Raw genomic sequence first — 27100 nt, 5'->3', positions numbered from 1 at the left:
ATGCCACCCAGCTTCGTAGATATAAATCGCAGAGCATCCCTTCTTCTACGCCCCTGCTCCTTACACCCGCATCCATTCTCACCTTTCTATCAGGAACATCCAATCTATCCAAGATCACTTCACCAATCAAACCCCTACCATTACCAGCTCCCCTTAATCAGGAATCATGTGTGTACAGTACGTCGCCCCCCTCTTCCTGCACCACCTCACCACCCTCAACTTCCCACTGAAACAATAGAAAAACACATTTCTGACAAATATTCCATCCAGCCAAGTCAACGGAACGATCCCCGCCACCGCCAAATGCTGGATCTGTGAGCAGGCGGTTAAGCGGGCTACCGACGCCAAAGTCCAGAAGGTCGCGCAGGGGGCTGCGACGGCCGCCGTATCGTCCGCTGCGAAGAAGACGGGGTACTTGGGTCCTACTCTTTCGGGGACTGGGCATAGCCAGAGGAAATACTAGTTGCGATGTCAGTGGAAGAGATGGTATCCTGTGGTGGTGCAGTTGGCGACAGGTGGGGATGGGGGATGGATGGTACTTGAGGTTTATTTAGGGTTTGTTAGGTTTGGCTGCTGTGGCCGGATCTTTGGCAGGGGGGTCGAGTATGGCGGGATGAATATGGGTGGTACAACGTAACTGCGTTTAATCGAGTAGGGTGTTTATATTTCATTCCTTGTCGGCTCTCGGCCGGTTACCTATGACACTTCCCGTTCACTGGCACGTTTGATCACGCTTAACCATGGGATACATTAGATTACTATTTCCAGCAGTATCGTTCATGGTTTAGTTATGGACATCCTCGTACACTTTCTGCCTTAAGCGATACTATTTCCTCGGAAACTCTGTCCGCCCCTTTGAGCCATCTTGTCCGTTGAGCGGGTTTTTCCTCATCTTTCCTTGTCACGGCAGTTGATGGCTGAGGACTCCCTGCTGTGAGCATTACCTGCATGGCGCCAGGAACCACCAGCAGTCTAGCATACATAATGAAACGACCAACAATTCCAGCACACTCTCCAGGACCTTTAGTATCGAAACAGAGTATTCCGTGCTCTCCTAGAGCCACCGTATCTCCGGTGACGGTGGCTGGAGGACACGAGCAACCCAGTGGAGTCGGTAAATGTTAATTGACCATGCTGATACTTGTACAGCATCAGATGGATGCCCAGCACTTAACTGGAATTTTAGCTAAGGCGGCACCATTCTATCCAATCTCCCTCCTTCAGCAACATGTTTGACAGTTGCAGATTCTTGATTCTAGCTATCCCCGCACGTGAAAGGCTGACAAGCTCGTATTAACACCGTCTTGTTTCACATTGCAGGACCTAATGGGTAGACGTTGCCTATGCCAGACAGGACATTGTCAGGTAGGGATACGCAGTGAATAAGTTATCAATCACTTGCTATCCAGGTAAATTATCATTTCTCATTATATCGCTCGCACATTCGTGTCTTTCGCAGATATCAATCACCAATGCACTGGGTTAATCTGATCCTCAATCCCCAGATCCTCCCTTCGCGATTTACTGCTTGGGTCGAAGTACGGCGCCTCGCCGATCCCAACGGCGCGGTTGCCGCTGCGCTCGCCAATGCCATCGTAGTCGAAGGTTGCGGTGTGGAAGACACTGCGGTTGTCCCAGATTGCTACAGCAGTCAGCTTCTAGCTGTATACCAAATGTGAAAGAAATAACATACCAATATCATTAGGCTGCGCCCACTTAAACCGCACCTGCAGGTCATGCCCGTAGGTAATCAGATCATGGAAATACTTCAGCAGGTTCTCGCTCTCGCGCGTCGTCAACCCATTCACGACTTTCGGGAATGTGCCTAAACCCTCATCATCAGTACATCCGTCCCCAACACTCAACCAGCAAAAGGCAAAGGTATACACACCAACAGGAAAAATACTCTTCCACCCCGTCACCGGATTCGTCCGCACAACCGGATGCTCACTGCTCAACTCCCCACCCACATTCAAGGGCGACCCCCTCGCCTCCTCGTAAAGACTAAACCCCCCCGCCTTCGCCGCCCGATGGAACCCATCCCCCGAGTGCGTCGCCGTCAGCGTCTCCAGAAATTGCCTGTAGGGCTTACTAATCCGGTCGTATAGCTCATACCCACTCGCCCAGAGCGTGTCGCCGCCTGTCTCGGGGAGGAGTGTCAAGCGCAGAGCGGAGAAGTCAGAGGGGGCTTTTTCGAAGCTGATGTCGCTGTGCCACACGGCGGCTTGTTTGCCGTAGGCGCCTTTGTAGAGTTTTTTGTGTTCGAGGGAGCTGATTGTTGAGATTTGGGGGTCGGGGTCGCCGAATTCGCGGGCGTCGTTGACGACGGGGTGGATGTGGAGCCCGTGAGAACTGGGCCGGCCAGTGAGGTAGCCGAGTTTGAGGATTAGTTGTTTTTGCAGGTCGTTGGTTAGGTTGTCTTGGGCGCGGAAGAAGACGACGCCGCGTTCGGCGACTGTTGTTGTTAGCTCGTTCCTATATGGTGTGGTAGATGGTGGAGGGGTAATACTCAGGATTGCGAGATCGCGGATGCGCTCGTCGGCGTTGGGGGCGTTGAGGATGTCGTCGACGATGTTGATGGAGTCTTTGGGGAATTCGTTTCCGATTACGGGGGTTAGGACGGTTTGTTTGAAGCTTTCGAGGGAGCCGGAGGAGTGCTGGCGAGGGTGGGAGTGGCCATTCTGACCGTTCTGGCCGTTCTTAGTGGGGATGGGGACAGTCATGTTATTTATTGCCTGGGGATCTCTCAATTGGTGTGGCTCTGAAGCAGCGGATGGATTGAAGGGACAGGGCAGGTTTTATATAGACGTTGTGTCGCGATGTGCCCTCATGGCTTGGGGTAATGCATGTGGAACACCGATCGCCGCGAATCATCGGCTTTCGGCGATAACAAGGCAACGGTTGCGCCATTCTGCTTGGAGATTAGGTACGAGGGGCATTAAGCTATAGGAAATCTCACTAGCACGAGATGATGGCGGGGATCGGCGTAATTGTTGGTCAATCAGATCGAGGGTGGATGGGGGACAGCCGCTAGGCGCAATCACCGTTGTAGATGACGAGCTCAGGAGAAAGGAACCCAGGACCACTCGGGTGTCCTCTCGCTGAGTCACCGGGGTCACGAAATTTCCGCGACTGTTGCGCAATTCTGGAGTGAACGGCATATCTACTCCAGGTGCCCGAGGAGCTATCCTTGTCGGCGATAGGGTTCGATGTGTATGTGAGTCGGAGCGCGGGTCTTGTAGGGCGCCGTAGCCTTCACATACTCAGACACTTCGGGGATACGGCGAGTCCACGTCTCATTCTGCCCTCTGATTTCGGTCTGCTAATGTTTATCTAGACACTACTTGTTTATACAGCTACCGGCAAATTCAATGCTCCTCATCCCCACAACTGCCAGATAAGAAGCCCTATAGATCGTTAATGCATGTTCGAGAGACACCACACAACATAATCCACGCTCAGGATGGGTTGTGCCATCCTTTGATGGAATTATCTGTGACATTCATCTCTCTGTATCCTCCCAGTGTGTTTCTCAGAATCATCTAGAAAATGCTCTAAAATGTGCTTTTATAGCCCGCTGTATGCGTCGTTCAATGTGGGTGGGGAAGGGAGCCTGTCGGGTAATATATATCTTTCCCGTATGGCAAGATATTTACCCCCTTCGAGCCACAAGCTTCGCATGCCTACTAGCGAGGTCGCAAACCGCTCTTTATATCAGCCTTTATATCAGTGACCTGGCTATGAAATTATCATATTTTCCAGCTCGCGACGCGGGGCTTGGTCGACAGCCACGAGTCCCAGTCTCCCTCGCTCGATCGGCACGAAGAAATCATGACCCCAGAAAAAGGGCAGACACCAGTGCTTGCTAAAATTCACGGGGTAGGTTCCAGAGAAACTCATGCCTGGAATAAGAGACGCTAAGAATTACCCGGGACTGCGCTGGCTGCTTTGAAATAAAGATACCCCAATTTGGAGAAACTGGAGCCGTCCACGTCATAGCCATGCAACCGGGAATCCCCTCACGATCCCCATAAATTCACAGCTCTGGAATTGAGGAACTTGTTAGATTCAGATTCCCACAAGGTCCTACCCTTAGCACTCTATTCACCCCGATCATGGCTCCAAAAACTATGAAAGCCTTACGGCTCGTCAAGGTGCGCCTTGTTATACGCAGGTAGATACAACGCTCACACGCTTTCAGTATAATACAAACTACGAACTCCAAGAAATCCCCATCCCAAGCTACCAACCAACCGACCTCCTCCTCAAAACCGCCGCCGCCAGCTTCTGCCACACAGACTACCAAGTCTACGAAGGCGTCTACAACTCCCCGACCCCACTAACCCCCTCGCACGAACCAGTCGGCACAATCGTCGAAGTAGGCGCGCAAGCCGCAAAAGCCGGCTGGAAAAAGGGGCAGCGCGTCGGTATGTTGAATTTCCGACACGCCTGTAATGCTTGCATTGGTTGTAAGGTTGCGCGAGACCCCCACCAGCCAGACCAGCCTGATGCGCGCTTCTGCGAGAATAAGGAAATGGCGGGGATTAATGCCGACGGCGGGTTTGCGGAGTTTGTTGTTGCAGATGCGGCGACTAGTGTGTTGATTCCTGACGGGGTGGAGTTTGAGCAGGCGGCGCCGTCGATGTGTGCTGGTGTCAGTATCCTTACCCCTACTGTGGTGTTTATGAGCTAACGCTGGCACAGGCGACGGTTTGGGGCGGGATTGATGAAACGCATGTCGAGCCTGGTCTACCTGTTGGTGTTATTGGGATTGGTGGACTGGGTGCTCTGGCGCTGCAGTTCCTGGCGGGACTTGGGCATCCTACTGTGGCTATTGATAATCGGCCTGAGGGACGGCAGCTTGCGGCGGAACTTCCTGAGCATCTACGACCTGGCAAGATAGTTGACTATAACTCTCCCAACGCGGTTGATGAGACTGTGAGATTCGCAGGTGATGGGGGACTTGCAGCTGTTCTGGTCTGCACTGATAGTGTGGAGGCAACAGAGTGGAGCTTGAAACTCCTCCGGACCAAGGGTGTCTGCGTGCCGCTAGGTCTCCCGACGGAAGGATTCAAGTTCAGTGCGTTTGACTTGATCTTCAAGCAGTTGAGCGTGAAGGGCAGTCTGGTTGCCAATCAGCGAATGGTGACGGATATGATGAAGCTAGTGGCAGAGAAAGGGGTGCGTTCGCATGTTACGACTATGACATTGGAAGAAGCAACGAACCTACCGGAGAAGTATATGGATCCTCATTTGAAGGGACGGTTGGTGGTTACCATGTAGTCTGGTTGAGGCCTATAGCTCTAAAACTGGTCGATAGAAATTGCTTTTCTTGACACAATTCTGTGCATTGATCAGACCACACTCCTGGTCTTCCGATGGTGCCAGGGTTAATTGCGCTCCTTTGAATGATAGGGAACATGCAAACAAGGTATGTTGAAGCGATACGATATTCCTCTTGAAGAGCTCCATTGAAACCCTCCGCGATTGACCCTGTGATCGGAAATCGGCGATTATCCCATCACAATGGCTGTTTGTGGCTGAGAATCGGGATAAGATTTGCGTAAAGACGATCTCCAAGCTCATCTGACCTGTTGATTGTCATATTGCGGGGATGGCATCATGTTACACAGATCCTCCAGGAGACAGCACCATCCAATGCAGTTGTCCCAAGTTGCCGAATGCTGAGGTAGCTCAATATGCCCCCGAATCTGACCTGCATGACATACCCACTGCATTGGTCCCAAAATGCAGCTCGTATCACTCGAGAAAGACTGAACTGGATTCCTCGGCTCCATAGCCATTCAGCAGTGGACGGCTCAGAGTTCAGGCAGATCTGACTTGCATGACACTATCACTGCATTGGTCTCGAACTGCAGTTTGTATCACTTGAGAAGACTATAGCCCGAGTCTTCAGGCTCATGACCAGCACGTCGGAGAGGGAAGTTAACCTAGAGGTATAAAGGCTCACTCACCCCCGCGCAAGAGCCATAACCGCTATCACGTCTCAACAACCTGATCACATCTCACACATACGCAACATTCGCCATGCAGCTCCTTCTCGCTTCCCTCCTGTATCTGGCCTGGCTTTGCTCCGCCGATGAACCCAAAGAGTGTCCCACTGGTCGAACCAATGCATGCATCAACCGAATCAACAACGGGAACAACCCTCCCAGGGAGTCCCGCCTCGCCGACTGTTCCAGCTACCAGGCAGTAATAGTAACACCCACACCAACGTAAGTCACGCTCGCAGCATCTCGTTGGCAAAATTTTACCGACCTCTACAGGACCATTACCAACACCGTCACCGAAACCATAACAGTCACCGGCGGCGGCGGCGACACCGTAAAACGCCTCCTCCACCGCCAGGTCACCATCTCCCCAACCGCCGTGCCAACCTACCTCTCCCCAGGCCCCTGCACCTTCGCCGGGATCTACGGCTCAGCGTGCTCGTGCCTTGGCATCCCGCAGACAACCTCTACAGCCCCACCAGAGACATCCACGGTTGAAGTCACGGTTACCGAAACAATCACCTCCTCCCCCCCCGGGCCTACCTGCGCAGGAACAACATGCAATAATCTCGTGTTCAACCCATGCCCTGATCTATCAACCTTCGGGTGCCCCTGCGCCCTAGGCACAGACGGTGAGTCCTACTGCTTCGCCTTCAGTCAGTGCGGGGATGTCTGCAACACGAACGCGGACTGTCCGTCTGGAAGTGCTTGTATGGTTGATACGTGCTGCGGCGAGCCGACCTGTGAGGTGCTTGTTGATTACAGCTATTGTAACCCTATAACAACCTAGATGTCAGCGAGGGTTTTGCACTTTCTAGTTTCTCCATGTTCTTCTGTCCTCTGTCATGGTAGTTGCATCAAAAGTTCGTGTTTAGGTTTCCTGCCCAGATTGCTGAGATAGTGACTGCCGAATGCCATTTTCTATTGGATCTACTTCATACGCGGGATTAGAAAAATGAGTGACCTCACCGAGTATGCGATGGGCTTCTGTGAAGACACGCAACGCTCTACTCTGCTTTGCAATCCACTAACGTCAGTCTGATGCCACAAACATGTAGTGGTAAGCTATACGACTACCGGTACTAAATTTCGATCTTGAAGCTCGAAAACACCACAGCGTCTTGCCGTGTCTCTGCCTCTGCTGCAGCTCTCGCGAAAATACCTAATATCGGGCCTGTCATCTCCCGAGCTGAAAATTCAACCGCCGACACGCGACCTAGCTCCGTCCAGGAGTTCCCCCCGGTTGGAGATACGGAGAAGGTCCATCCCGTTGGCTGAGAGACGATCTTGAACTGTAGGCTTTTGACATCCTGATCGATAGGCATTGCGTCGCTGGCTGATCTCTCGCCGTCCAGAGTTTTGACAATCAGTGAGGCCTTGCGGTCGGTGGGGTTGTATGAGAGGGATGCATGGCGGAGGTTATCTTTGTATAGCGCTAGCCCGGCAAATATTCCTCGCGAGAGGGTCGGGATATCAAGAGTTGCAATTGCAACAGTAGTGTGAGAGCGCTGCCGCCGGCCAAGAAACGTACAGGTCCCCTGTGTCTCAGAGAACCCTGTGGTGCTAGGAACCAATAAGATTGCACCCCTCCCATCCTCAGGAATCGTGTACTTTCCCAGATCCGGATACCGGATATACACATCACTCACATTCGCTGGCGCCGTGAAGCCATCCTCTTCACCACCCTCCCCCACCCCTACAACATCACTCTCAAACTCCATCCTAAACCCACCCTCCTGAACCCTCGGCCAACCGCCCCTCGGCCACTCAACCCGCGCAAGAAACGACTCCCGTCCAAGCACTGACACAAACTCTCCAGTACCAAGCTTATCTCCTGTTCCCCAACCCTCATCCCTAACCCCCAACCCAACAGCCCACCAACCCCCTTCCCCATCCTGAAATAGCTCCCCATGCCCCGCATTCTGTATATACTCCCCCGTCCCATCAGCAGATAATATTGGATTAGCTTCATAATCCTCATACGGCCCCCAGATATCTTTGGATCTAGCAATACACAGCATGTGATGCTCGAACGTCCCGCCCTCTGCAACGAGGAGGTAATACCATCCATCAACCTCATATATATGGGGACCCTCAGTATCGTATCTTGCATGGCCGTCCCAGATCTCCGTTTCCTCGGAGAGGCGGGCGCCCGTGGTGATATCGATTTCGAATTGCTTAATTGTGCAGCTGGGTTGCGTGAGGCGGTTGATGTTGTAGCAGCCTTGGAAATAGACTTTTCCATTGTCATTATCGAAGAACAGGCTTGGGTCGATGCCGTGGAAATTGTCGATGAAGATTGGGTCGCTCCAGTGGCTGTTTATGATGTCGTCGGTGTGGATTATAAAGTTCTGGAGTGAGAAATTCTCGGTTTCAGATTCTGATCCTGTTCCTGATCCTGCTCCACTCTTTGTTGCCGATCCGACGATGGCGTTCGTGCAGATTATGTAGAACCGCCCCTTGTTATATCGAATCGTCGGTGCGAACAGCCCGCCGGCCCCGACCATGGATTTGCCTGTGTCTAGGGGCATCTTGCTCATTGCTGCTCTAGAAAGGTCGATTTGGGAAGGCCGGGATATTGCGTTGGCTATGTGTGTCCATTTTCTGAGGTCGCGCGAGGCGTAGATTGGTAGGCCGGGGAAGATGTGGAAGGTGGAGGTTGTGAGGTAGAAGATTCCGTCGACGAGGATGATGGAGGGGTCGGGGGAGAAGCCGGGGATTATGGGGTTGTGGTAGGTGGTTTGCGGGGACATTTTGCGAGCGGGTTGATTTATTTGAGTCAATGTGCAGGGGATAGATGCTGTTATATGCATGATAATGGGAGATTGGAGTAACTGAATCGCCGCGGGGGATTGTACAGAGGACGGATTCTCCCGCGGGGAATTAGGGAGAGGAGCCCGGACGCCCACCCCGCCCCGCGCCCACAGTCGGGTCTGCTCGCCTATCCCAGGCTTGCCTATGTTTATCCATCCTGGTAGGTAGGGATAGGGCAGTCTTCCGCTCCAGTACTTCAGTGCTCCAGCACATTCCGTCTCGCCGTTAGAGGCTGGGCAAACCGGAGTTGACACTAGCTCCTGCCATGATCATACCTAATCCTGATACTCCGTAATGATAGTGGAAGACTTTGGGACATTAGTAACAATAAGCGAGGTGTTTAAGCCATGCTTTCGCCCTAGAGAGTCCCAAGGTACGCGATCTAGCAGGCTTATCGATCTTGATACAGCATATACAGCGCAATATAACCCGCGTCACTACCAAGCCAGAGAGCAACACCTAAAACAACCAGCTGCGACACAGCGAGCGACACCCATCCAGCCGCAAGCCCGCCTCGGAAAAATAAAGCCTAACCCACCAGCTCTCTGGATCTGCCCTCCGGTGCGGGGGCCTCGTCCTCCATCCCTGCGAGACAGCAAGGAGGGTAAAAGCGATGGCTTGGAATCCAAGGCTGATTGTACTCGGGCTGTCCTGGTTAGAGGAACGACCATCGCGAGGCCGTGTGAGCATGAGATGGATTTGCGGGATAAATGCCATCAGCGAGGTCAGAATGCCAGTTATTTGGAGAAAGGTTTGCAAGGATGCCTGGAGAAGGCAAATAACGATGTCGTTAAAGGGGCCGTCTTCGTCGGTGTTCTTGTGGAGGTGGTAGAGAGCAGATGGAAGGGTGATGACGGCGTGGGAGAGAACGATGGCGAGGATGGCGGTGTTGGAGGGTGCAGCTGTGCTGGCGTAACCCTCCTGTCGAGAGGAAGCTCCCGTACAAAACGCGACGTAGAATGCGAGCAGAATCATAGCAGCTACCCAGCGCACGAATAGCTGGATATACCTGACCAGGACGTAAACACCCTTAAGCCCTTTTATTTCACCGTGGCGGACACACTGCCATACTGAAAAGCTATGAATACTATCTAAGCGAGCAGCGAGGTGTGCGGTCGCGCTGATCGAGAGCAGAATAATATACCAGCCGGAGATTGCAGAGTGTGCTGCTTGGTGGCTCTTGGCGATGTCGATGAGTTGCGGGATGTACGAGGCGGGAACAAGCAGGCAAACGAAGCTAGGGGGTTTCGCACAAATTTAGTACGTCTATTTTGTGTTATGCCGGTGAGATGGGAGTGAGTACAGGCCAGCCGGTCCGGCGAAGGGGGATTGAAGGTCCAGCGAGTAACGTTGGGACGGCTGCATGGTGAGGGTAGCGGAGGAGCATGTTCAACCGAATGGGCAGGCTAGCAGGTCGGGTCTATATATAGGCTGACAGTAGCTCCGAGTGGGTAGATGCCCTTGAACGCAACTCGACTTGATCTCCAGGCCACCAATCGGCCTGACCCATATGCGCCTGCAAGCGCCAGGGGCTCGACGCTGTGACCCGGGGTCAGCCCAGCTGTGTGGCGAATTCGTAAGACGGCCCCAGGCCTTGATTATTATGGATCCTACCCTGCAAGGGATGGGGCAGCCCGGGGACTCGTAGGGGTTCTTGATTTATCATTTAGCGAGCGCGATAAACTGTTCGCTTGCATCAGGGGTAATATGTCATCCTACCACCACCCCTGCAACCATCCATTCGACGTCGTTTCGTCTTCTTCATCCATTAAATGCTTGATATTCTCTGCGATGCCGCCAGCCCTCCTCCTTGGTCAGGTTTTGAAAGGCCGGACGGGACTCTCCTCTATCCGCCCACTCATTGAGCACATCGAAGATGCTAATTCGCCTCCGACACTTATTTTGAAATACCTTGATGACGTTGTTCGCAGCGCATCAAACAAACAACGACTTGCTGATTCTGAGGTGGCGTTAGTCTTGCGAAAGGTGCTCGAAGCACTTGCCGTTTTGCATGACGAGCGATATGTACATACTAATCTCTACCTTCCTGCTTCTAAGGTTTGCTAACACTGACCGGTCACAGATATCAAACTCAGCAACATCCTAGTGAGCCACAGTCACGTTGATACTGGTTTCAGAGATGTTCAGCTCGCCGACTTCGGCAGCACCGTTCAGACAGACTCCGTCCACGCGTAGCGCGGCGACCCCATCGGCACTCCTGTTTTCAGAAGCCCTGAGGCTCAGCTGCAAATGAGATGGTGTACTGCAACAGATATTTGGTCCTTTGGTGCTACGGCAAGTTTCAATCCTGCAGCGGATCATCTTGGACCGAACACTAACGGTTTCGTAAGCAAAACGGCTCATCAGCCTGCTATACGGATCCGGATTTTACATTTTCAAGCCGGATGTTCCCCCGGAACATGAAGAGTACGATCTCGAGATCCTTATTAAGCACCATAGATGCTTCGGCCCCTTTCCAGAGTCGTACGAACAGATTGCGGACCAACAACGGTTAGCGGTTCTTGCTTGGGTTATGCAAATAGCCCCCCTGAGACGCTGCGGCCTTTTCAACTTACCACTACCGAGGAGATTCCTCGAGAGGATAAGGACTCTGTGCTGCGTATGATGAGGCTAGATCCTCGGGATAGGCCATCAGCGCGTCAACTAATGGAAGACCATGGGTTTTATCAGCCCGGGACTTGATTGCTATGGGTTCCTGAATCTCGTACCGGATCGTGTCCTTGTATTAAGTTGCACGGGCTTCAGAGTTGGCAATTTGCCTCGCCCTTCTTTCACAATCATACCCACACCGAGGGTAAGCAGTCAAGTGGCGTTAATCTCCACCAGCCATTTCTGTCGATAGATATTAGCGATAGAAAGCGTTGCCGTCAAGGTTAGAGATCCTCGTAAAGATTGTTAAGAAGCCATTACGTGAACCTGGTCCCGGCATTGATATCTGGGCGTCAAGGGTTTCTCATTCGCCTTTCAGTAATGCCGAGAAATACACTGCACACTTGGCTTATTGAAGAAGAGGTCGTCCTGCTTGTTTGGTGGCGTCTCCCATGTTACTGATCGATCTCCATTCACACCCACTCGAGCTGCAGTTTGGTTCGCACTTGAACGAGCCGATAGAGAGCCTCCGGGCTGGGGGTTCTCATGCCACTGTCTTTCTTGAGTCGCTGTCATACTCGGCGAGCAAGGATTATTGTACTGGCACAGTGAGCGCATTGTTGCAGGGGCCATGTGCGGTCGGTAGGAAGACACTGTTCGAAATCTCGTGAGTTTCAGATGACACTAGCTGAGAAGGAGGTCTGCCCACCTTTTTCTGGTCATGTGAAATAGCGCAAGCGTTTGGGCATGGTCTCGCCGTGTCCACGTTCCATCGTGAGGATAATGTTGGTATATTGGGTACGTGTGAAGTCAAGAGGATTGGTCTTATACCGGACGCGCCCCGTAGACACTTGGAAGTTGTGAATGAACGAAAGGAGATGGGATTTGAGCCTTTCTTATTGTGACTCGGGACCTCTGTGGCCTGCTTCGCAGTTGTGTCTCCTGGTCGCAGTACTTTCGAAGGTCTGTATGTGGATTGAGGATCACCATACGGGTGCGAATATCGCAGTCGCAGTCAGTCGCAGTCGCAAATCCGAGCCGGGTGGCTAGTCTCATTGGCCACTGAACGCGAGCCAACCCGTATTGCAGCCCGGGCGTGAGGTTTATGCTCGGAGAAGCCAACAGACTGGGAGAAAGATCGTCGACTGTTAAGCCAGATTGACCGATCATTAGGCTGACAATACAATAGAGAATACGATAGTTTAGAAGCAACTAAGTAGCACCCCGCCAAGCACAAAGCCTCAACCCAAGAAATCCCCCTCCAATAGAGCATCGACTTTATATCTTAGCTCTATCCTCTCATGACTCGACCTCGTATTAGCCTTGGCAAGACCCACGGCCACACCTTAAAACGCCCGGCTTTCCCCTTCTCGAGCTCGAACTGGAACTTTCTCCAATTCTGCCGCGCAAAATGCACTGGCCTTTGCTGTTGGCCTTGGCTGCCCTCTTCCAACCGGGCGTTGCCCGCGTCGGCGGCTACACTGAGGGCGCTGCCGAACGACCGACCAACGTCACCGGGCTAAACTATGACTACTACAGCTCTATTGGATCGTGAGTTGATCATAGGTACCAAGGAAAGAATAAAATATACTAACCTACAAATCCACTAGGTACTATAACGGCACCGTCACAATAACAGTCCACCCCGTATACGACCCCCCGAACAGTTACGAAAACGCCGCCGCCGCATATATCTGCGATGAGTTCGAGAACAAGACATTTGAAGTCGAGATGAATGCCATGACAGGCATCAAGATGCAGCCCCCGAGATCGGCGCCGCACGTAAACCCGTTTATCCTCGATCTCAGAGCCTGGCCTAAGCCGTTTGACCTGCGCGTGCCCCGTTCCGACAACTATACAACCGACGAGGCTTTTCGATTCTACTCGGAGACAGGGTATGTCTGTCTTAGCGAGGGTCTTTCCCTGCCGTGCACCAAGTTACACGCTAACAGGAGATGATAAACTATATAGCTGGGACACCGGCCCGCGCTGGCTTTTCAACATGTCTACACCAGGAACCACGAATCCTGCGTACGGCTTCTCCGGCCGCGCAAGCACCAACGGCTCAAATTGGGAGCACGAGTTCGTCTTCAACGTCACTGACGTCTGCGACTCGTCCAGTACGGACATGCTTTACAACGCCAACTTCCTCCTGCCGGACGATATCGAGGGAAGCCGCGACCTCGTGTATGACTGGGTTACTGACGATCTGATGACGCTCCCTTCGGTTTCTGGAGAGTTTAACGAAGAGGCAGCGGTGGTCCGGTTTGCTGGGACGTTTACTGCCTATATCACGCGGGGGAGTAGTAGGATTTCTGGGCGGGCGGAGTTGACATTCAGGGGTACGATTGACGCTGAGCGGTCGGATGGGTTGCTGCTGGGGGGACGATTGCCCGAGTGGAATGCAACGCTAGGGTTTGGGGAGAGAGATGGAGTCGCGGGGCTAGGGCAGGGCGCGTCCAACAGAGTTAAGTGGAGTGGAGGTTTGTTAGGGTTGGCTGGGGTTGTGTGTGTGCTGGTGTTAATGTGATGGAGTGCCGGTAACTGCCTGTACCAAGTTTAAGGCTATGGATTGGTAGTACTGTCCTGCTCCACTGGGTGGATGGCTGACACTAGGGTGTAGATATCACGCTTTTGAAATAAAGATAGATAGGGATATATCTGTAGCAACATGCTTAACTACCACTATACTTGATTTCTTACCCCTCTCCTTAGCCCCTCCGAGCCTGCCTCCACTCGCCTCTGGCCCATCAGATACAACCGCAAGAACCACGATCCTGCATCCCGGGCCTTCCGAAGAAAACGCGAAAATAAGCAAGCAAGAGATAACCCTGCCTTGGAACTACACAAAATACAACTTCCAGTGGACCACACCAAAGGTGATGGGATCCACATGTGCATATCTCTAGGGCTACTTGTAAGCAGCGAATTACGAAACTCCATGGGGAAGTTCTAGTTTGCCAGCAGAACTTCAATTAGCTGGACCCCCCGTCATTAACTAACCCTGAACTCTCTTGATACCTGAATCCCACTCGTCTCCACCCTATTTGGGACCAAACTCGTCTCCGATCGTTCATCACTCCACCTCGTCTCCAATTCATCCCGCGTAGGGCGCACCTTGGAAGAGACAACGCTCTTACTCACGCCCTTATCCATGCGCGTGAGGCTGAATTTCTGCCCTTCGGGGGTATCAATGTAATCATCCGTCGGCCCACTTGGTTTCCGCCGGGACGACCCCATTCAAGAATGCGGGAGGATGGTGGCGAAGACATGGCGCAGTATCGGAAGGTTGGCGGCGACGACGGCGAGCTGCTCCTCGACGATACTCCACATTAGAGGCATAGGAAGGGTGAATGTTGCGTTGGCAAAGTCAATACTGATGATGCTGAAGACGCGAACTATGCTGATGGCGCTCACACTGTGGGTAGAGGGTTCAGTGTCAGCATGTGCTACAACCCCACTCCAGGGAGACATAAGGTTGGTATACAATAGTCCAAGTGAGAATGTTATAATGAGCCCAACTTTGCGCCCCATCGGGAGCTGCAGCTTCCAGATGTATGGTATTGGGAGGAGCATGACCATAAAATCGGTCACCATGTTTAATAAACCGGCTGCGACGAAAGCAGCATTACGGTCGCCGCAGGTGCCTCCTCCTGGGAGAAATGGGTTGTAGTTGAATTCGATTGGTTTGCATAGGAGGAAGGACTCGAGGACAATACTGAATCCCCAAGCCCAGACTATCCCCCGGGTTGTGTAGATGGCGATTCGCATGCTCTTCTTGGTTCCAAAGAGGCGGTAGTAAAGTACCATTAAGGATGTTTTTTATAAGTGCGAGGCCGACGCCGTAGAAGGATTGCAGGGGAATGATCATCTAGTTCTGCGGCATTAGTACTCTCCCTTCTACACAGGGCATCAGAGATTACCATACCTTGATGGTGTATACTAGATCGTCGGGGTGGACCTCAGTAACATGTAATCCGACGCCCCCGTGCGTCACCGCTAAAATCCCAACTCTGTCAGTCCCGCATCTCAGATTGAGCCGACAAGCGTACTTGTAATCACCAACATCGTCGACGGAATGACGAACCACTAGATAATCAATCAGCAAAGTACAGAGCAGGCCGCAGGGAGAAACACGTACAATGGCCGCCAACATGAGGTAGTCATCTAGCCCCAGTGCAATCTTGCGTATTCTCCTCGAAACCACTCGAAGAACTACCGCCGTGATGAATAGTGCCTGCAGAGCGAGGCTCACAACAACTAGGCTCGCGACCAGCGGCAGACCTCAAACCGTACTTGCCCATGGCATTCAGTGCATGATATTCGAGCCTGAGGCAGCAGAGGTAAAGGTGTCTTCTAAGTCGGTGATGGGGAGTAGGAAGTCGGACAGGACAGAGCGCTGGAAAGAATGATCAGACAACCGAGGCGATGAGATTCGAGTCCCACAAAGGGGCGTCGAGGGCGTGCATACGAATCCCGCAGGATCGAACCCTTGATCGTTGCGCATATTAGTGTGACATCGCGGTAGGCACACTGGCACAGCACCTTTGCGGCCGTATCCCGACTGTGTGGTATCCTATCGCGCGGTGTTGTGAGTGTTGGCGACGCACTACGTGCCGCAGTTACAGGGCTAGCGCCTCGTGTAATCTCCCAGCTTGACGACGTGAACGTCCAGAAAGGTAATCTCATAACATCGGCAGGTAGGACTGGGTATAAGACGACGAAGGGATGACTATATCTCGATCGAAGAAAAAGCTTAACAGCTAGTGCCCACAGCATGATACGCTGCTGTAAGCGATAACAAAGCGATGAGAGGTAAACGCTAAAGGAAGGCCAAACGACGGCGCGACGCCTCCAAGGCACGATGCATGATCCCTGCTGGTACTATACCGAAAGCGACCGGAGATGCAGTCGTAGCCTGGGCTGGAACTTGCACGCAGCATCCGCGATCCGACTGAGCTCCCCTGTGTGAGGGGCAGACTGAGATAAACCCATACCCCCCGCCGCAACCCAGGCACCTACAGCTTCCTCACCTTTTCCACAGCGTACTTCTCCAAAATGTCGCCAATTGATACCGAATCGGCCTCCGGCCTTCAAGACGCAAAGTTCGACTTCATCATCGTCGGAGGCGGAACATCCGGCCTTGTCGTCGCCAACCGGCTGAGTGAAGATGCCACCATACGAGTGCTGGTACTAGAAGCAGGAACAAACCGCTTGAACGACCCTCGCATTCAAATCCCCGGCTTAGCTACGACCACGTACGAGGATCCAGACTTTGACTGGGATTTCCGCTCAACCCCTCAGGTACGCCTCAATATGCGCCGCGGCCCGTTGTGGCTGTAGCTAACCGTGCAGGAACAACTCAATGGCCGCACACTCCTCGCAAACAAAGGCCGCACTCTCGGTGGATCTTCAGCAATAAACCTCGGAATGGTCGTCTACCCTTCGCGCGTGGGGATGAACGCCTGGGAAGCACTCGGCAATCCAGGCTGGGGGTGGGACGACTTCGCGCCGTATATCCGGAAGTTCCACACGGGGAATCCCCCGTCGGACTCGGTCCGGCAGTTCTTTGGGGGTATGAACTCGGAGAGGGAAGACCAGGGTAGCGATGGTCCGGTCCAAATATCGTTTGGCGAGCAGTACCTGCCGTATCATGGTGCTTGGCCGCGAGCTTTCGAGGCGCTGGGGTGGCCGCAAAAGGATGATCCGATTAATGGCGCGGGGACTGGGCCGTTTGTTACACCGGGTTTGGTTGATCCGTCGACGCATACGAGGAGTCATGCTGGTGTTGCGTATTTGACTCCCGTGGTGTTGCAGAGGCCGAACCTAAGGGTCGTTACGGGCGCCCTGGTTGAAAAAATGGTTTTCGAACTCTCAGCAGGGGATTTGACCGCGACTGGTGTTGAGCTTGTTAAAGATGGCGAGAGACATACCATATTTGCAGCCCGAGAGGTCATCCTGGCAGCTGGTGCCACACAGTCGCCGCAGGTCCTTGAGCTATCGGGCATCGGAAACAGTAATCTCCTTCGCTCACATGGTATCGAGCCTTTACATAATCTCCCCGGAGTGGGCGAAAACCTGCAGGACCACGGTATCGTGTCATTCGGATACGAGGTCGCAGACGATCTTCCCTCCGGCGACATGGCACGCGATCCTGCCGTAGCAGCCGCCGCAATGGCCGCATACCAGAAGGACGGGTCAGGGCCGCTGGGCATGGTCGGGTTAGTCTCTGCATTCATGCCCTGCCTCGACTTTTCCGAGAACGAGCGAGAGCAATTTCTGCACAAGATCGATGTATCGCTCCAGGACCAGAGCCTACCTCGCACCTATCGAAAGCAATACAGCATCCTGAAAGACCTCCTCAGCGACCCCTCCGAGCCAACAGCCCAATATATCCTCGCTCCCTTCCAACTCCTCCCGCGAGCGGGTTCAAACCCGAGAGATATCTTTAGCATGAGCCATCCTGGTTTCTTTATTAGTATTGTCTCACTGCTGAGCTACCCCCTCTCCCGCGGCGCCGTGCATATTTCCTCAGCCGACCCAACAGCCGCGCCGACTATCGACTCTGCCATCCTCCGCCACCCGGCTGATCTTGAACTCCAAGCGCGACATAGCAAATGGATGGAGAAGATTCCTGAGACTGAGCCGATGGCCGCGCTGCTCAAACCGAACGGGCAGCGTCTGCATACGCCTGAGGATATTAGTAGTGTTGAACAAGCAGAGAAACTGTGTAAGGAGCTCGTGCTTTCTATGTATCACGTTAGTGGCACTTGCGCGATGATGCCGAGGGAGGACGGGGGTGTTGTTGATTGTAGGCTCAAGGTATACGGGACAAAGAATGTGCGTGTTGTTGATGCTAGTGTATTTCCGCTTGTCCCGAGGGGAAATATCCAGGCCACGGTTTTTGCGGTTGCAGAGAAGGCAGCGGATATTATCAGGCAGGATCTTGCATAACCGGAGCTCACTTCTGAATAAACTGAGACAATGATGCTTTGCTTTTTTTTAGACCTGCAGCAGTAGTAATGGTTGGCCTATTGCTGCACTGACTTATTAGACCTCTACGTCCTGCCCAGCCATACTCAGTAGAAGCCCCCAAGCGGGCCGATACACATCCAGTATATCGGCAAAGGCGAAAGGGGTAATTTCACGTACTGTGACCGTGACGTAAAGTCCGGAATAATCAACCGACTTCCCAGCATGATCCTCCCCAGGATAAACCGGAAATCCCCCACGTTCAGAGCTTGATTTAAGGAAATGCGGGGTTTGAGCGAGAGCTGGGGATTCTCCGTGTCGATCGCGGAATTGATGCGCGCTGGTCTTTAGTCGTAGGCGCCTTCAGCGCCTTACTAAAGACTGGAATAGACTTTCCTGTGAGGACTGTGCGTGCAGGCCCATGATGCTTTCGAGGGGCTACTCCGCACCACTACCCCAGGAGGTGCTTGATGGGCATCTACCTAGAACTATATTGCGTCCAACTAATGTCTTTAGGTTTTGAAATCACGTGTAGATGGATTAGTTGTCTCGATACCCCTCTTCCATACTCACTGTGTCTCTTTGCAAGCGTCTCTCCTTCCCGGGGTACTTCCTCGTCGGTTCATTTACTTGGTAGGTAATTAGCGCTGGCTCCGTGTTACATCTAGTCAACCCATCATCGAGACATGGTTGTTGGTTATGCGAAACAAATCTAGCAGCAGCCAGATAACATCTCCACTAGCCCCGCTCGTGAACTGGCATCAATCATGGATCACGCTATAAAGACAATACGCATACAGAGTACTCGACATGATGCAATCCTAGAGACCTGCAGAAAAGAGGTACGTCGTTACTTAGCTATTCTGTCCTAGATATAGGAGGCTGACTTTCATTAGATATAGCCTGATATATCCGACCATATAAGTTGGACGGCTCCGCCCAGAGCCGTCATGATTATTACCCCCGCCGAGGACAGTTGCAATTGTGGTAGACGTCATTACCAACCGGGGCGCAGTACGCATCTTTGAGCTAGATAGTGGTGACTATGTTGACGGTGTGGGAACGGAGGAGGAAGGGTACCGTGTTATTGTTCCTTGGCGTGAGGGCTGGCGCTTTCGAGCGTCGGGGTACATAGAGGTTGGCTATGTAACAGCGAAGCAGGATGCTTAGCTTCTCCCTTCTCATCGCGGGATGATTAAAAGGGGGACGCTGTTGCGATAAGCCATACGTTAGCCAGGGGCGATACCTTGATAAAACCTGGTTTCTCTGGTGGCGACATTTCGGAAACGAAGCTGGAGAGTAGAGGTGTTTACTTGCAGCAGGCCCTGCCTAGTTGACCCATGTTTTGGTAATATATGGTGATATAGCAGAGTATATAACCCTCACTTACTCGTCCACCCCATCCCACTCCCCAAGACCGCCTGCCCCTTCTCCAAACTCCTACTCGGCTCGTCACCCAGCCACTGCCTCTCAAGTCTATCGATATTTGCCTCGATCTCCCAGGCCCTCCCTCCCTCGACATACATACTCGTGCCATTTAGTTCCCCATCCCCAATGACCCTCCCCATAACCTTCGCCACATCAATCGGCTCATTCACCGGCAAACCCGCCTCAAACCACGAATCCTGGACACCCTTCACCATCGCCGTCTTCGTCATCCATGGGCAGATACAGTTTACCCTAATTCCGTGTGCGGTGGGTGAGTAGAGACGTAGGGAGCGCATGAGGCCCAGCACGCCATGTTTGGCGGCTTGGTAGATGAATAGCCCGGGCGATTCTTTGAAGGCTGCGACCGAAGCGATGAGGAGGATGGAGCGGTCAGGAGTTGAAGTGGAGGGGGGATTTTGTCGGAGGTAGACGGATGCGATTCTTGACACGTAGATGCACCCGAGGAGGTTCACGTCTAGGACTTTTGTTGTTGGGGGCTGTTCTCCCATATTTAGCTTTTTCTCTCTTTCTGATATTTGGGATGGTCGACGTCCAGGGGAAGAAAGGGAAGGGCGGGCCTACCTGTCGGATACTCTGCATATCCAGCGCCGGGTCAAAGACGTTGCCGAGCTCGGTGATTCCTGCGCCTGCGATAGCGTGGTCGATACGTCCGTATGTCTCCAAGGCCTTGTCAAAGAGGGCGAGGACGGAGTCGTAGCTCGTTACGTCTGTTCGCACGAAGACTGCCCGTGGGGGTGAAGAGTTCCCGGCTACTTTTTTTGCGAGCGCTTCGCCGGCCTCTGTCGCGAGATCACCGAAGCACACAAATGCGCCATGTGAGATGGCATGCTCGACGAAAGCTGCACCGATGCCGTTTGCGCCGCCTGTCGAGTTTTAGCATTCTGTTCGATCAAGTGGACATGGAGACGAACCTGTTAGGACGATTACTTTGTCTTTGAGCGAACCGGGAATGAGGTCTTTAGTATATTGAGACATTTTGTATCAGATTAGCAAGCACTTTGGTGAGCGAGCACGAGAATGAGGGGATAGGTGTTCTTCATAACTTGCACCCCTTGCAGTGGCAACAGCGGCTTTTATACCGCGGGGGATCCGAACCAAGTCTACAGCTCGCACTCGGATCCACGAACCACTCCCCGGGATCTCCATTATTTGACTGATTTGAATCGTTATTGGTTTTCCAATCTGAAGATCAGCTTACCCCGCGCGAACCGACGAACGATCAACGGGGGTTTCCCGGGGTTGCTCACGAGCACGGCAGGTATATATAACTGACACCAAAAATACTTCACAGACCTCAAGAGTTCATGACCGTATTCTATATTGCAACAAGACTACGTCATGCCCCTCGAAACATACCACCTACCCTCCTCCCCAAAGGGCCTCTCCAGCATCACAACGCTCATAGTGGGGTCCTCCGAAGCAATCCTCATCGACCCACCCTTCCTCAAACCCGACGGAGAGGCCGTCGCAGCCTGGATCAGAAACACCACATCAAAACCCTTAAAAGCCGTCTTCGTAACCCACCACCACCCGGACCACTTCTTCGCCGCGAATTCCATCTTCGAGGCGTACCCCGACGCGAAGTTCTACGCGGCTCCGTATGTCCTTGCGGGTATAAACAGAGAATATGATGATAAAGTCAAGTATTGGCCCTCTGTTTTTGGGGCTGAGAATGTACATGCTGCACCAAGAAGACCGGAGCCATTCGAGTTTAGTTTCTTTGTGCTGAATGGCAATCCTGAGAGTCCGGTTGTGCTGTTGGGGCCTGTGCAGGGGGATAGTGTGGACCATACGCTGTTTTGGATGCCGAGTGAGAGGACGGTGGTTGTTGGGGATGCGGTTTATGGGAGGAGTACGCATGTTTGGTATGTTATCCCTTCACTCTTGCCCACAATACTACGAGAAAAATCATGGGGTTAATGGCTGTTTAGGGTCGAAGAAGTCGAAACCCCCGCGTTGTTGGAATCATGGAGAAAAACCCTCGACTTGATTAGCGCTCTGCAACCAGAGAAACTGATTCCCGGCCATATGGAGAAGGGATGGGAGTTGAATGCGAAAGAAGATCTCGCGCATACGAGGAAGTATCTCGATCTATTCGGGGAGAAGATCACGCACGCGCCGAAGAAAGCGACCGTGCAGGAACTATTTGACTTCTTTAAGAACGAGTTTCCCCAGTGTAAGGAAAATCTCGATTTCTTCCTTGGCCATCTGTCGAATCAGTACGGGGAGGGAGGGAAGGTGTGGGAGGAGAACCGGCATCATAATGTGGGTGCGAGGACGGTGGAGGGGTTGAATGGGTATTGGTTCAAGTAGCAATGATGTGATTATCAGTTTAAAGAGTAGTTACTGCGTACATTGACTCTGTCAGCCTTGAATTGATTGATGATATTTCCAGCCACGCGAGCACAGCACCAGGCACCGAGATTCTGGATCAGGGACGGTGGGCCAGGGATGAATGAGCCACTCGTAAGGCCCGCAGGGTCTTGGATTAATTACATTCCAGATCAAATCGGCCTAGTTTACTACATTTTCAGCCAATACCCCGCGAACCAAGGGCTTAGTGAAGCACTAGTCATGCAAAGACCCTCCTCACTGCCACATGCGCTGGCCTTAGCTGAATCTCCCTTTTTCTTGCATTCTTCAGTCTCCCTGGAATATCTGCAGAATTGCTTCAACCTCACCAGTTCGATGCAACCCGTTTATACCACTCATCGCCACCCGCAATAGGGCCCCTCACCATGGCCATCACACTCAATAAACGCTGGACCTCCCTGCTCGCCATAACAACCGCTTTCCTCCTCCTGCTTGTCCTCGTTCACCGACCCTCCTCGCTCGCGCCATCCTCCTCCATCTATCCCCCAGCAACATCCAGCGGTTTCACGACACACACCTGCCCTCTATCACCACCGAATCCCCCCTACAATCTCACAGTCCCCGAAACCGCCTTCTCCTGGCGTGACATCCCGGTGAAATACCCCGTCTCCGACCCCATCCCGCTCTCCACCGAACAGCCCGCCGCGCTGCCCAAAATCCAAACCACCTTTCCCCCTCGAACCCCCGAAGCCGACCAAATCCGCTCCCAGCGCCAAAATGCAATCAAAGAAACCTTCCTTCGCGGCTGGCGCTCCTATGAACAACGCGCCTGGAAAGCCGACGAACTCACCCCCCTCTCCGGCAGCTGGCGCAACACCTTCGGCGGCTGGGGCGCCACCCTCGTCGACAACCTCGACACCCTCCTCATAATGGGGCTACACGAAGAATTCGAGCGCGCCGTTGAAGCCCTCCTCGACGTCGATTTCTCCCCACACTCCTCCTCCCAACCCACAATCAACCTCTTCGAAACCACAATCCGCTATCTCGGCGGCTTCCTCTCGGCCTACGACCTCTCCGGCTGCAAAGACACCCGTCTCCTCGACAAAGCCATCCAAATCGGCGACATGATCTACGCCAGCTTCGACACACCCACTCGCATGCCCATCACCCGCTGGAACCCCCACAAAGCCGCCGGCGGCGAAGAGCAATTCCCCGCGTCACAAGCCATCATCGCCGAAATCGCCTCCGCCAGTCTTGAACTCACCCGCCTCTCCCAACTCACCGGCGACATGCGCTACTTCGACGCCATCTCCCGCATCACAGATACCCTCGACGCCCAACAATCCCAAACCCGCGTTCCGGGTCTCTGGCCCGTCGGCATCGACGCCCTAGCCCCAGATCTGACAAAGGGCTCGACTTTCACCTTCGGCGGCATGGCCGACTCCGCGTACGAGTATCTGCCCAAAACATACCAGCTCCTCTCCGGCGTCGGCCGCGCCCCGCAGTACAAGCGACTCGCAGAGGGCGCTCTCGCCGCAGGCGCAGAAACGCTTCTTTTCCGACCGATGGTCCCCGACCACGCAGATATCCTAGTCTCCGGAGTCGCGCACGCAACGACAGCAAGTGTAGGTCTTGAAACGCGCAGCGAGCACCTCTCCTGCTTTGCGGGCGGAATGTACGCCCTTGCGGGAAAGCTCTTCAGCAATGAAAGCTACCTCTCGACAGCACGGAAGATCACAGACGGGTGTATCTGGATCTACAAGAATTCTCCGCTGGGAATCATGCCGGAGATGTTCTCTCTCACGGCCTGCCCGAATCTGAATGAGTGTATGTGGGACGAGCGGCTGGAACATATTTTCCTCGCTGTCCGTGATAAACGGTATATCCTCCGTCCTGAAGCGATTGAGTCGGTGTTCTATATGTATCGGGTTACCGGGGAGGAGAAGTACGCGGATGCAGCGTGGGAGATGTATTCGGCGATTGAGGCGCAGACGCGCACGGAGTTTGGGAATGCGGCGCTAAGGGATGTCATGGGTGTTAATGAGAATGGGGAGGTTGAGAGGGATGATAGTATGGAGAGTTTTTGGATGGCGGAGACGTTGAAGTATCTGTTTTTAATTTTTGGGGACGAGAGTGTGGTTGGGTTGGATGAGTTTGTGTTTAATACTGAGGCGCATCCGTTTAGGATTCCGAAGTGATTTGCGGCAATTAAAAACAATTGGATTGTGTATATTATTTTGGTTATGAATATGTACATGAACATTAGTATTGGAGTTTGGGGTTTTATTAGTATAGATTCGTCCGTTTCGTCGTAGCAGCGCGTGCTGCGGCGTCACACCCCGAGCCCCAGCCGGGGTACTGGCATGAGCTGACACCCCTCATCAGCCTTCATACGCTCCTTCAAGCGTAGTAAGTACTAGACGGTCTCGATCTCACCTCCTTCGCATCCCCAGCCGCCGCCGTAACCGTCGTCATGACCGTCCCCCCCGCCCCAGCAAAGATACTCGGCGTAATGGTACTCGGTGCAATCGTGCTCGCCCCTAAAACACTCGGCGCAATCGTACTAGGCGCGATCGTGCTCCCTCCAATCGTACTGGCCCTTCGATCGCGATTCCGCGCCGGCACCGAGAAACTATTCTTCGGAACATGGTACTTTCTCGTCCCATATAGCTTATCGACATCCTCTAGCGTCGTTGGCGTAGTGATAGCTGACAGCGAGTACGCGTCGCTGGACACACGCTCTAGATCACTTGATCGCTCACGCCTGCTGTCTTCATCCCGATAGAAGAGACAATCGACAATATCGTCTTTCCGGTCTAGTAACCAGTCGTACCATGCAATCACCATGGAGCGCCGCACTGTGCAGATCATGCCCCAGAAGCCGCCGGACTGGATATCATTTGTTAGTATTCTAAACAATCCCGACAAAGAGAAACCGAGAGAGAGGTGGCACATACAGCTAACAGCGCAAGAGCCGAAACAGCAGTCGCCTGGTTCGGCCCGATCCGGCTCGCTTCATGCCCACAAGCCTCTTTATCACCCTTCTTGTTGATCAGGCACGTAACCCAGGGGGAGAGCTCTTCGTCGGAGTACTGGCTCGGCGCACCCCATCGTAAAACCGCCTGTGCGACGTACACCACATATAGCAAGATAAGGCATGCGATCGCGATCGCCCGCCACTGGAGCTGCATGATCCGCCAGATTTTCGTTGATGTATGCCGAACCGGCACGGAAGGCCGTGGCAGGTCTCCTTGCGTATCCTGGCTACTTTCTCTACCATGTCGCTTAAAGATCAAAATCGAAAACCTCGCCGTCCCTCCCCTGGTGATAACCCCGCGGATACAGTACCCCATGATGAATATCTGGATTAGGAATGAGATGAACGCGACCCCGATTAGCGGGCCCCAGAAGGAGGGTATGCTGTTGGCGTAGCTGATGTAGCACATGCTGCCGACTTGGTAGGAGACGCCGGAGACGCCGAGCATGAGGGCTAGGAGGGCGAGGGAGCCGCCGAAGATAGTGAGTAGGGCGATTGTGCGGAAGCGCGTGGCTGGTTCGACGTCCCAGTGGAGTTGCAGGTAGAGGGAGAGGGAGCGGAAGAAGCCTGTTTCTTTGTGTTAGCGGGGGGGACTGAAATGCGTCTTGTGGAGTGACAGAGGACCGACATCCGATGATAAGAACCCAGACGCCGTAGTGCAGGAAGGAGCCTGAGACCGCGCAGGTGGTGTCTGAGAGCCAGTAGTTTGGGGTGATTGCGTCGTGGCAGTAGTGGTCCGATGGGCCGAGCGGGATTATGAAGGCTACGGACATGAAGATGAAGCCAGCTAGGGGGCTGGAGGTGAGGTAGTGCCGTTGCGTTTCGCTTGTTGGGAGGAGGATGTAGGTTAGTGCAGAGATGACCATTAGGATGAGCACGGCGAGGCCGATCCAAGGGACGATTTCGGCGGCGGTTCCTGACTCTTTCAGCATGAGTCACAGATCGAGGTGGTAGAGGTACCATTTGGGTATCTGTAGTCTGTGAATGGGCATGGGAAGCAGCATGACAGGGTCTCGTCGTCGACAGTATACGGTGTGCACCAACGGCCGGGGAGGACTATCAGGTCAGGACAAGTTTGAGCAAAAAGTTGAGGTCGCACGCACATCCGCCATTGTCGCCAATTGACAGCTCTGCGATGAATGGATCAGGGCACGTGGCGAAAGAGCCGTTGGACGACATTCTCAAGCCGGTGCGAGATAGGGGCTGGCGAGGGTCACCAACGGACACTAGAGCGGCATCTCAATCGAACCATTAGAGTCGCAGCATCTGTATATACATAGTACAGAGACACAAACGGTGCACAAGGTTGCGTGAGGTGCAAGCCGAGAAAAAACGGCGTCCGCAAGCCCAACTCTGGGGCAGGATAAGATTTTATGAAAGCCAGGAGTCAGCACGGACTTGCAAGCTGCCAGGCACGTTCCCAAGGGCGGGTCGACGCCAGGGATAATTCCATTTTGAGCAGAAATGGGGCGAAAATTAGCCAAATAGCGTGGGCCAACCCCGCAACAAGACGAACTAGTGATGGGTGATTTTCGCCCGGCCCTCGGCTGGGGTGGAAATCCTGGCGAAGAGTCAGGAGGTGGGAATCCCCGGATTTTATTCCCTCTCCAGCGGCGGCCGGCTCTCAGGCCTCAGACGGTCAACAGGTGTCTTGTGAATTTGTTGCTGGGCGTGTCGTCCGTATCACTCTCTCGTGGAGTCGACGAGAAACAATACCATATTGATAATTATCGGCGGCGCAGGTGTGCCCAAGGGCCGACAAGAGCATTGTTCAAAAACAGTATATGTGCTCTCTACACCAGTCGGGGAATGATCGTTGATTGTGCCTTGAAGCCTGGACTCTTTGGAGTTTGCTGGGTTGGATGACGCTAAGAGAGCGATCGACAGGCCCACC

General features: G+C 53.3%; 13 protein-coding genes across 13 annotated transcripts; 7 read left to right on the top strand and 6 right to left on the bottom strand.

The window, feature by feature from the left end:
• Positions 1-1466: 1466 nt before the first annotated feature.
• On the bottom strand, positions 1467-2723 carry BJY04DRAFT_230755 (TauD/TfdA dioxygenase family protein; the record flags this gene model as incomplete). Its single annotated transcript, XM_073719359.1, has 4 exons — positions 1467-1642; positions 1694-1825; positions 1892-2455; positions 2510-2723. 4 exons carry the CDS (start codon positions 2721-2723, stop codon positions 1467-1469), a joined length of 1086 nt encoding a protein of 361 aa, XP_073567254.1.
• Positions 2724-4049: 1326 nt separating this feature from the next.
• BJY04DRAFT_198357 (chaperonin 10-like protein) lies at positions 4050-5420 on the top strand. The gene is made up of 3 exons (XM_073712604.1): positions 4050-4154; positions 4202-4654; positions 4705-5420. Exons 1-3 carry the CDS (start codon positions 4116-4118, stop codon positions 5281-5283), a joined length of 1071 nt encoding a protein of 356 aa, XP_073567253.1. The 5' UTR covers positions 4050-4115; the 3' UTR covers positions 5284-5420.
• Positions 5421-6048: 628 nt separating this feature from the next.
• On the top strand, positions 6049-6801 carry BJY04DRAFT_222185 (uncharacterized protein; the record flags this gene model as incomplete). Its single annotated transcript, XM_073717329.1, has 2 exons — positions 6049-6236; positions 6288-6801. The coding sequence occupies 2 exons, from the start codon at positions 6049-6051 to the stop codon at positions 6799-6801; spliced, it is 702 nt and encodes a 233-aa protein (XP_073567252.1).
• A 292-nt stretch (positions 6802-7093) lies between these two features.
• Positions 7094-8764, bottom strand: BJY04DRAFT_222184 (glycosyl hydrolase; the record flags this gene model as incomplete). Its single annotated transcript, XM_073717328.1, has 1 exon — positions 7094-8764. The coding sequence occupies one exon, from the start codon at positions 8762-8764 to the stop codon at positions 7094-7096; it is 1671 nt and encodes a 556-aa protein (XP_073567251.1).
• A 520-nt stretch (positions 8765-9284) lies between these two features.
• Positions 9285-10190, bottom strand: BJY04DRAFT_222183 (uncharacterized protein; the record flags this gene model as incomplete). Its single annotated transcript, XM_073717327.1, has 2 exons — positions 9285-10062; positions 10129-10190. The coding sequence occupies 2 exons, from the start codon at positions 10188-10190 to the stop codon at positions 9285-9287; spliced, it is 840 nt and encodes a 279-aa protein (XP_073567250.1).
• Positions 10191-12846: 2656 nt separating this feature from the next.
• Positions 12847-13965, top strand: BJY04DRAFT_222182 (uncharacterized protein; the record flags this gene model as incomplete). Its single annotated transcript, XM_073717326.1, has 3 exons — positions 12847-12986; positions 13046-13330; positions 13407-13965. 3 exons carry the CDS (start codon positions 12847-12849, stop codon positions 13963-13965), a joined length of 984 nt encoding a protein of 327 aa, XP_073567249.1.
• A 710-nt stretch (positions 13966-14675) lies between these two features.
• On the bottom strand, positions 14676-15591 carry BJY04DRAFT_222181 (uncharacterized protein; the record flags this gene model as incomplete). The annotated part of the gene is made up of 6 exons (XM_073717325.1): positions 14676-14853; positions 14923-15172; positions 15243-15306; positions 15364-15434; positions 15488-15524; positions 15577-15591. 6 exons carry the CDS (start codon positions 15589-15591, stop codon positions 14676-14678), a joined length of 615 nt encoding a protein of 204 aa, XP_073567248.1.
• Positions 15592-16465: 874 nt separating this feature from the next.
• BJY04DRAFT_198344 (uncharacterized protein) lies at positions 16466-16802 on the top strand. Its single transcript, XM_073712603.1, has one exon. It carries the CDS (start codon positions 16494-16496, stop codon positions 16776-16778), a length of 285 nt encoding a protein of 94 aa, XP_073567247.1. The 5' UTR covers positions 16466-16493; the 3' UTR covers positions 16779-16802.
• Positions 16803-16897: 95 nt separating this feature from the next.
• BJY04DRAFT_198343 (GMC family oxidoreductase) lies at positions 16898-18430 on the top strand. Its single transcript, XM_073712602.1, has one exon. The coding sequence runs from the start codon at positions 17013-17015 to the stop codon at positions 18387-18389; it is 1377 nt and encodes a 458-aa protein (XP_073567246.1). The 5' UTR covers positions 16898-17012; the 3' UTR covers positions 18390-18430.
• Positions 18431-19789: 1359 nt separating this feature from the next.
• BJY04DRAFT_230746 (putative 3-hydroxyacyl-CoA dehydrogenase) lies at positions 19790-20831 on the bottom strand (the record flags this gene model as incomplete). The annotated part of the gene is made up of 3 exons (XM_073719358.1): positions 19790-20332; positions 20418-20719; positions 20768-20831. The coding sequence occupies 3 exons, from the start codon at positions 20829-20831 to the stop codon at positions 19790-19792; spliced, it is 909 nt and encodes a 302-aa protein (XP_073567245.1).
• Positions 20832-21051: 220 nt separating this feature from the next.
• Positions 21052-22169, top strand: BJY04DRAFT_230744 (MBL fold metallo-hydrolase; the record flags this gene model as incomplete). The annotated part of the gene is made up of 2 exons (XM_073719357.1): positions 21052-21721; positions 21788-22169. Exons 1-2 carry the CDS (start codon positions 21195-21197, stop codon positions 22167-22169), a joined length of 909 nt encoding a protein of 302 aa, XP_073567244.1. The 5' UTR covers positions 21052-21194.
• Positions 22170-22553: 384 nt separating this feature from the next.
• BJY04DRAFT_230741 (glycoside hydrolase family 47 protein) lies at positions 22554-24374 on the top strand. The gene has a single exon (XM_073719356.1). It carries the CDS (start codon positions 22595-22597, stop codon positions 24365-24367), a length of 1773 nt encoding a protein of 590 aa, XP_073567243.1. The 5' UTR covers positions 22554-22594; the 3' UTR covers positions 24368-24374.
• A 195-nt stretch (positions 24375-24569) lies between these two features.
• On the bottom strand, positions 24570-26385 carry BJY04DRAFT_222176 (uncharacterized protein; the record flags this gene model as incomplete). Its single annotated transcript, XM_073717323.1, has 5 exons — positions 24570-25058; positions 25127-25773; positions 25835-26122; positions 26167-26262; positions 26310-26385. 5 exons carry the CDS (start codon positions 26383-26385, stop codon positions 24570-24572), a joined length of 1596 nt encoding a protein of 531 aa, XP_073567242.1.
• Positions 26386-27100: the final 715 nt, after the last annotated feature.

The sequence above is a fragment of the Aspergillus karnatakaensis genome (assembly GCF_047715665.1).
Source record: "Aspergillus karnatakaensis strain CBS 102800 unplaced genomic scaffold BJY04scaffold_56, whole genome shotgun sequence".
NCBI classification, from domain to species: Eukaryota; Fungi; Ascomycota; class Eurotiomycetes; order Eurotiales; family Aspergillaceae; genus Aspergillus; species Aspergillus karnatakaensis.
Note: the sequence above shows the minus strand (reverse complement) of the source record. Positions and strands in the feature narration are given on the sequence as shown.

Coding starts and splice junctions, on each gene's coding strand:
- BJY04DRAFT_198357 (XM_073712604.1), top strand. CDS start 4,116: ATGGCTCCAAAAACTATGAAAGCCTTACGGCTCGTCAAG. Junction 4,155..4,201: donor AAGCCTTACGGCTCGTCAAG/GTGCGCCTTGTT, acceptor ACACGCTTTCAG/TATAATACAAACTACGAACT. Junction 4,655..4,704: donor CGCCGTCGATGTGTGCTGGT/GTCAGTATCCTT, acceptor ACGCTGGCACAG/GCGACGGTTTGGGGCGGGAT.
- BJY04DRAFT_230741 (XM_073719356.1), top strand. CDS start 22,595: ATGGCCATCACACTCAATAAACGCTGGACCTCCCTGCTCGCCATAACA.
- BJY04DRAFT_198343 (XM_073712602.1), top strand. CDS start 17,013: ATGAACTCGGAGAGGGAAGACCAGGGTAGCGATGGTCCGGTCCAAATA.
- BJY04DRAFT_198344 (XM_073712603.1), top strand. CDS start 16,494: ATGTCGCCAATTGATACCGAATCGGCCTCCGGCCTTCAAGACGCAAAG.